General features: G+C 50.1%; 3 protein-coding genes across 3 annotated transcripts; 1 reads left to right on the top strand and 2 right to left on the bottom strand.

The window, feature by feature from the left end:
* Nucleotides 1-330: 330 nt before the first annotated feature.
* Nucleotides 331-1,971, top strand: CTRU02_204292 (uncharacterized protein; the record flags this gene model as incomplete). The annotated part of the gene is made up of 1 exon (XM_036728386.1): nt 331-1,971. The coding sequence occupies one exon, from the start codon at nt 331-333 to the stop codon at nt 1,969-1,971; it is 1,641 nt and encodes a 546-aa protein (XP_036580095.1).
* A 3,093-nt stretch (nt 1,972-5,064) lies between these two features.
* CTRU02_204291 (endo-beta-1,4-glucanase D 9) lies at nt 5,065-6,179 on the bottom strand (the record flags this gene model as incomplete). Its single annotated transcript, XM_036728385.1, has 2 exons — nt 5,065-5,444; nt 5,501-6,179. The coding sequence occupies 2 exons, from the start codon at nt 6,177-6,179 to the stop codon at nt 5,065-5,067; spliced, it is 1,059 nt and encodes a 352-aa protein (XP_036580094.1).
* Nucleotides 6,180-10,624: 4,445 nt separating this feature from the next.
* On the bottom strand, nt 10,625-12,523 carry CTRU02_204290 (General amino acid permease AGP2-like protein 1; the record flags this gene model as incomplete). The annotated part of the gene is made up of 2 exons (XM_036728384.1): nt 10,625-11,819; nt 12,024-12,523. 2 exons carry the CDS (start codon nt 12,521-12,523, stop codon nt 10,625-10,627), a joined length of 1,695 nt encoding a protein of 564 aa, XP_036580093.1.
* Between the last annotated feature and the right edge of the window lie 1,284 nt (nt 12,524-13,807).

Below are 13,807 nucleotides of genomic sequence, written 5' to 3'. Positions count from 1 at the left end.
CATACGTGTGCAGAGTGGTAGGCGGCTGCAGCAAGGGGGTCCGGATGGCGCAGCCGATCGGGGAACAATGCGTTTTCCCGCCCTCGTCCATCCTGGCTCCCAAGGATGTAGCCCAGAAACACGAGAGGATAATTTTATGTAATGACATGCCCCTTGTCATTCATGCCAAATATGAATCAGTACTATTGTGGCTGCCTATGATCACGTGTTGCCTTTATATACTGTTTGATGCTACTTTTGCTCTCCCTTTAGGGTTGATGTCTAAAGTTTTGGCTGGCACTGGCTCCCGACACGCCTACCGTCTTATCTCATGCCTTGGCTTTGTCGACGATGCCTCTGCTACCTCGAAAGCTTAAAACCAAAATAGTTACAATATCCATCCTTTTTCTGTTAACAGTCTTGAACTACTTTTTTGATGGTGCCGTGAAGAACTTCTTCTTCTCAACGGCGACCGCCGTCGAGGATCCACCCGGAACATGGGACAATCACCCTGTTGTGCAGCTCCACCGTGACGCCGAGGTTCGATTCAACGACTTCCTCAAGCGTCAGTCTAAGACGGCGGACGAAGCTGAGATTGAGTATGAGCGCCGGTACAGAAGAGCACCGCCATCGGGCTTCCGCCGATGGGCAGAATACGCTCTCGCAAACGGCTCACCAGTCATCGACGACTTCGACATCATCGCGGAGGGCGTCCATCCCTTTTTAAAATATACCGCAGTTGAGATCGAAGGCCGAATACGCAAAGCTTTAGCAAAGAAGATTGGCGACCATATCGAAATCTGCGACTTGACTGGCGGGAAGTTCGGGCCCGGATGTCGGACATGGGCCGACCCGTTGACGCACCTGCTGGGTGACGCAAAGTCATTGGCGCCGGATGTTAGGTTTTTGATGAACTTTTTGGACGAACCTTCAATCCTTTTGGGATCCCAAGAGACGGAAGGGGGTGGAGATGGTGTAACACTCTGGACGGATTTGTCCCATCGACCCATTGCTGCGGTTGTGGCCGAGGCTTGTAAAGCTCGGGGAGAGAAGTCTTCGTCGCAGGCGCCGGATGAGGCCAGTAACTTGCTCGACATACGCTTTGTTACTAACGTGACTGCGGAGAAAGATCTATGTCGACATCCTGAATACGCCTCCGAACATGGCTTTCTCCTGTGTCCCACCACACTTCGACGGCTACAAATCGACATCCCAATGCTCTCCCGAGCCGCCCCCTTGCCCTTCTCCGATATCCTCTTTCCCGCAACACACTACTCCATCGATTCGAGTCTATATAGCCCTTGGTCTGACTGGACCTGGGGCATGAAGAAGAATTCTCTATACTGGACGGGCTCTTCGACCGGTGGACATTGGTCACAAGACACATGGCGAAAAGGTCATCGGCAACGGATTGTCACGCTTGGGACTGGGAAAGAGCAACGCAACTTTACATTCTTACGCGGCAGCTCTAGTGACTCTTCAACAGGTCGTGGAGTGGAATCCTACAATGATGCTATCGACACATCTCTTTTCGACGTTGGCCTAACGCGCCATGCGGGATGCGCCACCAACTCGGTCTGCGAGGAGCAGATCCGTTTCTTCGGCCAACCTCGACGCGCTGAATCCGAGTCACGCCCGCTGCGATTCCGCTACGCCCTCGACGTGGACGGCAACAGCTTCAGTGGCCGCTTCTACCGATTCCTCGCATCACGTAGCGTGCCGCTCAAAGTGAGCATTTTCCGCGAGTGGCACGACGAGCGGTTGATACCTTGGTTACACTACATTCCTGTCAGCGTCAATATGGGGGAGTTGCCTGAGCTTGTGCGCTTTCTTAGCACGACAGCCGAGGGACAGCGAATAAGTTACCGCATTGCCGAGGCTGGGAGGGAGTGGTATTCGCGGGCTATGTCGCCAAATCACCAGGGTATCTACCTGTATAGGCTAATGCTAGAAATGGCAAGGCTACAGGATGAGTCCCGGGAGGTTGGTTGAAACTTCAAGAGCAGGAAGTAGGAGATGGTAAATAGAACTTTGCGCACAGCGACGGATACATATTTCTTCATAGTATGATGTTTGGAATAATGAATGAATCATTGCGATGTATGACATTTTGTTGGTCTAAAAGGTTTATTCAGAGGAAGCAAAACAACCCTGTGAAAATAGTCATTACCTTCGATTTAAGCGTAGTTTCGACGTTTTAGTGACTAGGAAGCAAAAGATTGGGGTTTAATTTAAGGGTTGCTAGATCCGCCATCAAAGATGAGTGGATTGAGGCAACTTCACAAGGCGGGCTCGAAGGGTATGGACTTGCAACAGGTCTAGAATTGTTCTGGACAGGCTCTTAGTTAGTATGAGTCTTGCTCCTTCTCGCTGAGCACACTTGTTGTCTTGACGGGGAAGGATACAGCATATGATGTGGAGATGCATGTTTAGGAGAAACCTAAAGACTTTTGAAACCCTTCGTGTAATATGTCCACAAGGCCACGCTGTCCAAGTTCACTAGGATCCAGCCTGTAGTACAACAACACTCACTTTCATTTTCGTCCACGATCCACTAACACAAACAAGAACAACTAAATTGTTCGGTAGGCTTCTTTAGACTTGATATCTATCAGAGCCTTAAGTTGTATTCAAGGAGTTCCAAAGATGGAGTTGACCAGACTTAAAGGCGGAGTTCCACGCCGGGTAGTCCGAATCCGCCACTGACCGGGATGGAGTCTTATACGGCCTACAGTCACTTTGGCAGGCAGCAACTGAGTTATTGTCACGTACAGAATCGGGAGGTAATTAGAAAGGTGCTACAGACGACACTATCAAGGACGTGGAAATTAGGGGAACGAAGGGGATGTTAGTAAGGGGTAAAGGGAAGGGGAACCACTGGTTGGGCAGTGGTTCACCAGAGCTATAAATGGAGGCCTTAAATCCAGCAAAGGATTGAGAGACCAGAGATGAATGCAGTCACCGTGACCCCTACATTCTGACCTCTTCACTCTATGCCGCAAACCCTCTGACAGTTGTCGAGAGGACAATATAACACCTCCAATGAAATTAAGTATCCCTTGAAGCAGCGTCCTGTCGATCAAACATTCGCATTATCCTTAAATTTATGAGAAACAGATCGTAGTGATGGCTGTTGCAAACAGGGCTGTATGTGACGGTAATCGGCAGCTCATGAACTAGTGAGCGAGATTAATGGAACAACGGGGAACTGACGCAGGGATTCTTGGCCTGCGATAGAATGGAAAAAGAATCCCGATGGATATAATTCCGATCACGTGCCTTGCTTGAGACTGACTTTTTATTGTTATAATTCCGAAATTCCGCTTCGCGTGGTAGGGTTGGCTTGCTGTCGTAATCTATCCGAACATAATCCAATGTAAGGAATTAGCAGGGTCTCTAGCATCCTAGGTGAGAGATTTTTGGATGTCTTGTCGGTTTGTAGAACCGGCAACCAGTTTGGCCTTAGAACAAAACCATTACAAGTCGGTGGCATGGATACATCACTATCCCAGCAAACTAAAGTACATCTGAAAGAGTGGTCTACCAGCCGCCTAGCCATCGTGGAGACTTCATTTAGCAGAACTTTGAGATTTAAATCAGGACTAGAACCCTCTCAAGCTCTACTTCAGCGTCAACGTCCCAAGGTATAATACAAGATAATACCATGGAGCACAATTTAAAGTGTAGTCTAGCATGTGCTGTGCGCATAGGGAAATGATGGATAGGCTACCCCACATGCAAGTAACTGATAAAAAAGGAATCGACTTGCTTTTCACAAGAAGTTCTTGAAATGATTTTGTAATCATCACAGATTTTGAAAAAGGAGGGAGGCAAGTGGTGTGTGGTGGACCATGTTAGAATGCGTATTATTCTCCGCGGCGAAATACAAGGAAACCCAGTGTCACAGTAGATTCGCACCCGAAAATCCTCCAAAGCAGTCGTCTCCGGCTCCTGGATCAGAAAACGCCATGGGTTCCATGGCCTCTTAGATGGAATATTGAAAATTCTCAACGGACCTGTACAGAAATCTTTCGTGCCAACAAAGCATTAGTCTCATTAGGCGGTTTGAGAAGAAGCGATTATGGACATGGGACGATCGTGGACAGGGACATGGTCTCATGCAGGTGGCTGACATCTAATGTCAATCTCATCCCGAGCCAAGCATCTAAGCCATAACACGGTTTTGGTAGCCGCTCGCACCATCCTGAAAACGGACCATTCCCCCCGCGGCGTACAGGTCTGGTTTCCACTGAAAGCCTGAAACCAAAATTTTTCTCTACTATGTAAATACGTTGTAAGCAGAACGGCGTTGGAAAACGGATGGGTAGCTGTCTGTACACGCCGTACTGTTCGAAGAAGCTAGTGAGCACAAACCGTCCTCTCTACCTCTTAATATTTGTCCACTCATGCTTGAAAACACCTATCACAGCTCCATTTTCGTGGGTTACGGAGTTAAACGTCTGTGGGTCAAACAGATTTTGCCACTTCGCGCCTGGCTTAATCTATGTTTGCACCACGCACACTCTCTGAACGGGACTTGCCGTTGCAATTAGGTAGTGTGGTTGGGAAGACAAAGGTATTCCCACCTGTCATAGCCCCTGTTTTACATTTTACCAGAAACAGTACGGGTACAGGTACGTAAGGTGAAAAGGGGGCTAATCAAAGTGGTGGTTGGCTCCTCTAGCAACGCACTGTAATTCCTCCTTTTTATGGTGATGTTTAATTGCGTAGTTGCTGGGGAGCCTGTAGAGATAAATGGCCCCCATGCGTAACAGGTGTTGAATTTCAGGTCGCAGTGTGATGCCAGCCCGGATTATGCTTGTTTCAGGGTGAATCCACTTGACAGATTCAACAATACGATAAGGCAACTCGGTCACTATGGACTACTGGGACGTCAACTGCTTATACAGCATAGCGTTTAGAATTTGGCTATATGTATCCAACTATATACGGCTGATAAAACCAGTTGAGTGCGAAATGGATAAAATTTACATGCAGAAAGAAATGAGAAATCTTCAACTATGCAAGTCAGGCGCTTGTTTGTAGCTCTCAGCGCTTGCTGTTACGAGACCGGGGCCGCTAAGCTTAGTGCAAGTGAGCACGGCGAGCTCGCATTGCGCGACGACGGGCAGCCTTCTCTGCGCAGGTGTTGGCCCCGGGGACTGTCGCGTTGGCACTAGGCACAGGAACTTCGACGCTAGGCTGCTGGGAGGCGGAAGCGCTTGCGCTGGGCGTAGGGACGACAGATGTGGTAACGGGGGCCTCGGAAGCAGAACTGGACGGCACAACGGCGGTGGCGGTGGGAGCACCTGTGGAGGGAACAGCTGCAGTCACACCGGCAGGGACTGTGGTGGGAGAGCAGTCTCCATCACTCTCTTGGCCGTTAAGGTTGACAGTGTGATCTTCGCAGCCATTGGGCCAAGCAGGGGGGCCGGCGACAGTGTAGTTTTGCGGGGGGGGCCAGACTTCCAAGAGGATCAGTAAAAGGTCATTCAAGGGATAAGGGGCTTAGGGTACTTACAGATGCCAATCAGGATACCAGGCTCGCGGCCGGTGTAAACACCGGGGATCTTGACCAGTGGCTCAGGAGTTCCAGTACCAGAGCCAGTGACGCGCAGCTGAGCACAGCCCATGTAGAACTGGGCTTTGCCAAAGTCACCAGCGGCGTGCAACGCAACATGCTCACCGCGCATGAGGTAGTCACCAGGGGGCAGCTGGTCCGGGAGCTTGAAAGTGAAGTTCCGGACGCCAATGTCCTCTTTGCTGACATAGTTACCCCATTGTGGGCCATAATCCTTATCAATGTAGCGGTAGGTCAGGTCGTAAACCTTGAACCAGTCACCGTCGCCTTTGTACTCGGCAGCGCTGACTCCCTCAGGAGCCTTGCTCATGTAAACAGCGGTAGGACCAGGATGACCGATGTACTCGTTCATGCCGAATCCCACTTCATCGCCGGCAGCGACAGTATGAATATTGGTAGCCGCCATGATGTCCGCATCAAGGCCTCCCTGGTTGCAAACCATGCTGAGGGAAGTTACATCCTCGATTGGGCCATTGGAGTTCGTAGTTCTTCGAACGTATTCGTAGGGGCCAGTGTCGTTACCGTTGACAATAAGACGCTCAAAGTTGTAGTGAGCGAGGGCGCTCGGCAAGGCGCCGACTGTGGCCAAAAGGGCCAGGGCAGATTGGAACTTGGTCATGGCTGCCGAAGAGTAGGGTTTGATACAAAAGTGAAGATCGAATGAATGAAGAAAAGACTGTGGTATCCGCCGGGGATGGTAATGAACGAAATGCCTTTAGGCAATGCGAGGGAAAGGAAACGAATGAAGTTGAATAATGAATAGCCTTTCTAAGTTCAGGTACTGGGAGGAGGATTCATCCTCTTCTTATAATCAATCATTCAACGTTCGTAGACGACTTTTTACCTCCCACTCCCAACAATGAAGCCCACAACGGTCCTGAGTCTGAAACGGAAGCTTAGGTTCTGATCGATGTGTAAGTATCTAGTTAATTGTTTTGACTTGGCAGGGGCAGCAAGATGCAAAGCTAGATTAGCGCCCGAAGGGGAACTAACTGGTAGGGGTGAGAAAAACGACAACGGCTCCGTCCCAGCCGGCGCCTCCTTTTTGGGAAATCAGATCGTCTACGATACAGTTAATTACGCTACCCTTGATGTTCATCCCATCTTTGGAATAAGAATTGCGCCATGATTTTCGTTTGGTCGTAGATCCGGGAGACGTGCAAGACAGGGGTAAGCATGCAACGCGGCTCTGGCAGGAGACCAATAATTTCACCGTTTCCATATTATGATGGTGATCCCTTGGCCTTGGTATTTCAGAAATCAGCACTACTGCTTAAGATATAAAGCTGCTTGGAAGTGGTCAGGGTTAAAGATCTTCTATCCCATGACTTTGCCGTTACTAGCAAACTGCAGATGACAGATAAAGGGGTAAACCGTGTCGAAACTTACGCCACTTACCGGGCAGACTTAGCGCCTTAGAACCTCGTTCATGAACTTAGCCGCCGTCCTACTGCTCTCTTAGTCGAGTTACTTGATTTTCCCTCTTACATCGACCCCGGCATTAGTCGCGAGCTCCAGCGAATTGCGTAGACATTGGAAAATGGGTACAGATCAGAAAGGGGAATAAGGATTTTGGGTGGTGCCACTTGTACTCTAAGGGCTGTAAAACCGCCGTGGTCTCCGCACCTTCAGCACCAGTGTGTAGGGATTAGAATGCCAGGATTTCGCTGCCTTCATCGCCCACTCTTCCATAGCGTCCAGAGACGTTAAGACCGCATTCCTTTTGGAACTCATCCTAAGAGCCCATCTTTCGATAAAGCTTTATGACGTTAGTCGTCTAAGTGAGCATTAATTTGCACCTGGAAGCTCAACTCTTCAAACTGTCGGGTGAACAGCGTTAGTGGCCGTCACTTGTAGACGCATATGACTCTAAAGTACACAGACAAACCAGGGGGTTTCTTAGTCTTCAAAACCCCCGGGGACGCTCTACTTTGATTCATACAGGATTTAAAGAGAATTAACCAGGTCTACAGATACCAAGCATACATTCACAAGATCATTGATCACTTCACATAGATGGCAGTGCACACAGGGGCTGGGCATTGGATACGGCAAGCTGGCGACTGCATAACACGAATGGCTTCCGGTTATTATTTTGAATTTCATAAGCCACTGAGAGATGAATGAAGCCCGGTCACTAGGCTAGGAGGTAGCAAGACACCCAAACACATGTATCTTAAGTAGCTACTTCCCAAAGGGCTGACCCAAAGAATGGCCATCCTAGCTCCACACCACTTTCCAGCCTAAATCGTGAACTAGTTGGGAAAGGTTCCGTTTCCGACACTGCTCGATACTAGCTAAGGATCATTTGCAGCTGCATACGGGGGCGGCACCCCAGCAGTCGGCCGCATCGACGACCTGAAACATCCATGGCGGTTAACAATTGCGCAAAATTGCGAAGAAGCCAAGCCAAACCATACCTGACCAACAGCCTTGCAGCGTGCGTCGCACAGGGACTTATCGCAAGTTTGCTGAGGAAGAGCCGCGCACATGGCGGTGGACATGAGGGCGAGCATGAAACGGAAAGCCTTCATTTTGGGCAAGTTTAGAGTATGACAGGCTGAGGTACTTGTAAATGGAGTAAATCGATAGTAAGTAGTGCTTGAGACGGTATCAACAGGATTTTGCTATCCATAGGCCTTCAATTACGCTCTTTATATCTATCTCCATGTTTTCCTCCCGGTGGCAGAAAGATGCCGAGTTTTACTCAAATCCTGTTTCCAAGTATCCATACCAGACCATGAGGTAGCAGTAGTAGACCAGACTGTGGCACCGTTGATATCAAGCAGTGGATCGTGGCGTCCCTTCAGGAAGGTCTCCGAACAGTATGCCACAAACAATTATTGCTTATGTGTACAGGAGGATTACTGGACGACTAAGGGCCTTTACACGAAAAGGGGCACGCCCCTTGTATACGGGCTCATATTCTCACAGTGTAGTGACAAGGATGTCGACGCAAAGACCCTCACCTGGAATAGGGTGAAACCAAGCTCACGTTAGTCTTGATCATTGCTCGTTTTCGGTTTCGGCGGATCTCCGGTAGCATTCTGGCTGGGTATATATTTCTGCTCCAGACCTTCTGGCACTCACGCTATCTTATCACCAGAATGCAATCCGCAGCTACTACAACGTTTTTTTGTGGTAGGATGATGTTGAAAAGAGGTGTCGAAAAATACACTCCTTGCATAATGTCTGTGGGTATGATCGATGGTGCCAGGCGTGAGTGTCCTTGTTCTATCCAAGATTCCCGAGTGGGCCAGCGCAAGGCGATCTACTTCCATCCGAAGCAACTCGAACAGTTGAGTGACAACTGCGGTCCTCATTCGTAGCTACTGTTGCCTCAGCAGGAAGGAAAACCAGCCAAAGAGACTCAGGATAGTAGCTATGAGACCGCTAATGCTATGAGCAGTCAGGCTAACCGCTGTGCTACAAAGCAAAAGCTTCTATAATGAGCCGTCAATATCCCATGTTCTGTTGTATTTTAGCTACGCCAAACGTTGCCGAGTGCGCCAATGGTAACACGTCGCAAACTGAGTAATACCATCCTAATGACCAGGTGTACATGGATCGCGTGACTCTAGGTAACCTATCTCCCTGAAACTGCATGCGCAGTCGGTCGATATGCTTTAAAGGAGCAGGGGTATTGTCCGGGAGGATGATTGATTTACTAGCGAGGCAAGGAAATGGAGATCCCCCGCAGATCTACAGAAACAATTTACTTGGTTACGATTACATGTATTGAGGGATCCAGCCCCGGCAAAACCTATCAGTCGGCAATACCTCCATCGAATCAGCGCTGGCGGCACCACCGTCCGATGACCGCAGCTTATGTCAACCCCTTCAGCGCTCGGGCATACCGGTTCGTCACTATTTTCGACGCGAGCCTTCCATGAGCTGGGCCATCCACACCAATCCCAAATTTAACCAGGAAGTTCCAAGCTTTCTGTTTGTACAATTCATCAAGATTGGCCTGAAACTCTTGGTAGCTGTTGCAATAGTTATTTAGCATACGACGTATGCATAGCTGCCCGGCCGCTCATCTGGTGAGAACAATTTATCCTCTCTCCAATTCAAGCACTCATTTACTGTATCTTACACAGCATGCTATTACCATGAGAATTCACTGCCTTCTTGTTATTTATTTACCGGTATAGAAATTCCCCGTCAAACCAACACACACAGTATCACTGAATGGTGGGGTTAGACCATGTCTTTAAACCTCTTCACTGGATCAGTGGTGTCTCTTATACTAGTAGATGTGCCGTCAAAATCATCATAGCTACTGTTCTTAAAGCCCTGTTCCGTGTTGGTGATACTATGAACGCAAATGATCAAGAGATATTTATCAAGAGGCATTGATAGAGTGGAGGCTTTGATGCGGAGGCCACAACCTTTGTTAAACGGGAGTAAGTGTTGCATATATCTCTTGGTTCAAATTCGATGAAAGAGAAGACAACCCCGATTGCAGAATCCTCGCCGTGCGCCTCCCAATGCCCCAGGTCTAATCCCATTTAGGTTGGACGCGGGGTGCAGGTGGTGTACGGGATCCGGATTTTGTGTACCTTCATCGCAAGGATTCGCTTGGCATTTGTGATGGAAGATGGCCTGAAAGGGTTGGTTCCCGCCTGCGTCAAGAGCTCGAACGGTAAAAGAAGAGCTAATTTTATGCCATCCTCGACCTACCTCTATCCCGCGATTTCTCCTGGGACCAGATCATCTTCCTAGGATGCTAAATCGTATAGCACAGTTTGTTATGGGCGCAAGATCTCACTTTTGAGGCCGCCATGTCCCACTTACCCCATGCGAACTAACGCACTTTGCGAGACATGTCTGCAGCAGTAGCCGGATATACGGCGCGAAAATGACACGAGAACCCCACAAGGGACATGTTGCCAAGGGAGCAATCGCCGATCAGCGTGGGCTGCTAGATTCGAAAAGAAAGAAAAAAGAAGATTCACTGTGAACACCAAAGACTCGTATTTCATAATGACATATTTTTTTATTCATTAAATGTTAGCCCTCTCTATATCTAAACGGGCCAACTGATCATCAAAAAACATTAACTTAGGCCTTCTCTCCCTTGATGACCTTGTCACGCCCAATGCCAATCATCTGCAACATCTCCCTCCAGAACGTGGTGGGGGGCTCGTGGGTGCGCAGATGGTCCTCGTAGGCATCAATGATGGGGCGGTCCCATGTCAGGTCAAGCGTCTCGGGCCTGACGTACTTGGTGCGCTTCAAAACCTTCCAGATAATGAACAGGAGGGGCGCGACGATCTGCATGGTGTAGTTGGAGAAGAAGGATCCGACGTCGAATGTGGGACGGAAGGCGGACCATCCGTAGCAGAGGATGACAATGGTCTGCAGCACGAGGGCAATCCAGGCACCGTAGGGTTGGAAGTATCCGTAGTAAGGCATGTTGCGGCGGTCAACGTTCTGCACCTTGCACGCTTGGTAATAGTTCAGGAATGTGATCGACATGACGAGGTAGTTAATCACGCCGCCTCCGGTGATGAGGGCGAGCAACCAGCTCAGGACCTTGGCGGAGCCGCTGCCGCACTGCAGGAACGAGAGCATGGGGAAGATCATGGTGACAGCGAAGCAGTAGATGGGGACGCCGTTCTTGGTGGTCTTGCGGAGAAGGGCTGGGGCACGACCATCGAGGGCCAAGCTGTACAGGGACCGGGTGGCACAGTAGGTATACGTGTTGCCCGCGGAGAAGATGGTGGTGAAGAGCAGAGCATTGACCAAGTGGGGAAGACCCTGGATCCCCATGTTCTCCATGGCCATGACCCAAGGGGAGGCAGCCGCGGTGCCGCCGCCGCTGCCGCCACCGAGGTAGATCTTCTTGAGGACGGGGTCGTCGTAGGGGAGCACGATGCCACAGGTGAGGGCGGCGCCAACAAAGAAGAGGCCGAATCGCATGTAGACGGTCTTGAAGGCGGACTTGATGTAGAGGGAAGGGTGCTTCGCCTCAGCGGCAATCATCGAAATGTAGTCCGGGCCGACAACGGTGAACGTGGCAGTGGCCAGAGCACCCATGAAGCCCTCCATACGACCCGTATCACCGGATGTCATGTAGGTCGCGAACGACCCGGGGTTTTTGAAGTGTCGGAATCCGTACGCATCATGGGCCGGGTTTCCACCGACCATGGTGACGAACGTGAAGAAGAAGAGGATGAAGATGAGAAGGACCTTGCCGCCAGAGAGCCAAAACTCGGCTTCTCCGAATACGCGCACAGCAGCCACATTCATAAGACTAGAATCACACATTCGCGTTTAGCATGCATACACAACACACCCATTGAGGGATGAGAGGGCAAAAGAAGAAGAAAAAAAGGTCACGATGGGCACAGAGCGCTCTAGAATATCCGGTCGATCTAGTTGCTTTCGCTTGACCCTGGAAAAATAGAGAGAGAAGAAAAAGGAGGTCAATAATCCCACAGGACCAGAGGGGACTTACCCGTAAGCAATGATGATGGCGATGCAGATACCCGCGGTCGGACCAGGTGCCGTGACCTTGTCACTCCAGAAGGACAGGACAAGGTTGAGCGCCGTGATTTCGAAGGGGATCAGTAGTGCCTCGTAAAGGAAGTAGTTCCAGCCGACCATGAAACCGAGGGCGTCGTCGACCCAAACACCGGCCAGACGGATGAAACCGCCAGAGACGGGCATGTAGGTGCTCATCTCAGCGATGGAGTTGTTGACGAGAGCGACGACACAGGCATAGAGGGTGTAGGCAAGGAGGAGGGAGCCCGGTCCGCCCTTGACGAGGCCCTCACCAATGGTGACGAAGAGACCAGTTCCGATGGTGCCTCCAATGGCAATGAGCTGAATCTGACGGTTGTTGAGGCGGCGCTGGAGGCCGTCGGAGTTGTGCCTGATGGATGATCCATAGCTGTCAATGGATACCCTCTGGGTAGCAGCGGCGGAGTCCGCTGATGTCTTGAGCTCGCCAGACATGATGAAGAAACCTAATTCAATCCACCTTGATGGGTTTGTTTAGATTCTCCCCGCGATAATGGTATTGAAGAAGAAAAGACGGGAGAAAGCCACAGATTGCATGTGAATGGAGGGGCAAAAGTGGCTGTCGCGGGGGTTGAGACAAGCGCTGGGACGAAGAGGGGGAATGTCAGAAGGAAAAAAGAGTCTTCGACAAGATCTCGATGGGCGACGGTTCCAATTTAAGAAAGATCGGAGGAAAAAAAAACTTTCACAAGCACCCAACGTGTCCGCCACACTCTGACATTCTACAGGTAACCATACAGCCGAACGACAATCGGTCAAACGTAGTACGTGCTGGGCGTTCTCTGCTTCAGAAATTCAGGGACATGTCCAGTACCCATCGAGCGTTCATGGATGTTGGACGTCTGTGTGGAGTTGACTAGGACAGTCCCTGACTTTGACTAGGCTGCCCCATACCAATCCTTCGGCGCGGGCAGGGCTAGGAGAAAAATGGTTTCCGCAATGTCGTCATAAGCTGCCTTAGTGCCATTCTCGAAAACAGCAGTTATTGGTCTGTTTGGGGTCTTAATGAGAGCCCGTCTGCATGTGCCTTTGGCGTCCTTTCGTCACGATTGATGGTTCTTTATCAAGGGCTCAAAGATTCGTTTAATCGGTATCGCAGAGTCCGAAAATGCGATCGGGGGGATGTTGAGTGGTCGCCCCATCATTTTTTTATCAGTTCAACAGGGTTCAAATTGCCTGTAAGGGCAACCGTTTGTGGAGAGAGTGTCAAAAGTCTAGAGTCGATGCTGGTTTTCTCCATAAGTAACGCTCATCCCAACTCCAGCTGCTCCAATGTGTGAAGGGACCTACGATGTAGGGGTTCACTGTATGAGGGGAAAAGATGGGAAAAGATGGACCGCGTGGGCCGCACCTCGCTGCTGCCAGGAGGCAGCCAATGAGGGTAACAGCGTCTCATAATTTCAGACCATGGTGTACTCGGTGGCCAATCTCTTTTTTGTTTCGGTGAGACCAGCCAGTCCTAAAATCGCGCGAGGTTGGCGAGCGAATCCCGGCCGAGAAGGGTGTACCTCTCGTAACAAAAAATAACGAAAATTCTAACTATTAGTCCATAGTGGCCTAAACAAACGGCCGCGGCCAATCAGTGGCAGGCTGTTAAGAAGCTGCGGCACATCCCAATGAACAATGAACCATAGAGCGCCCCCAAAAGCCTTTCACGTCCCACATTATATGCAGCAACCAGTCAATGCCCGACCAAGGGATGTGGACACCTTACTCCCA

The sequence above is a fragment of the Colletotrichum truncatum genome, assembly GCF_014235925.2.
Source record: "Colletotrichum truncatum strain CMES1059 chromosome Unknown Contig_0002, whole genome shotgun sequence".
Lineage (NCBI taxonomy): Eukaryota > Fungi > Ascomycota > Sordariomycetes > Glomerellales > Glomerellaceae > Colletotrichum > Colletotrichum truncatum.
The sequence above is the reverse complement of the archived record's forward strand: the minus strand, read 5'-3'. Positions and strand labels throughout refer to the sequence as shown.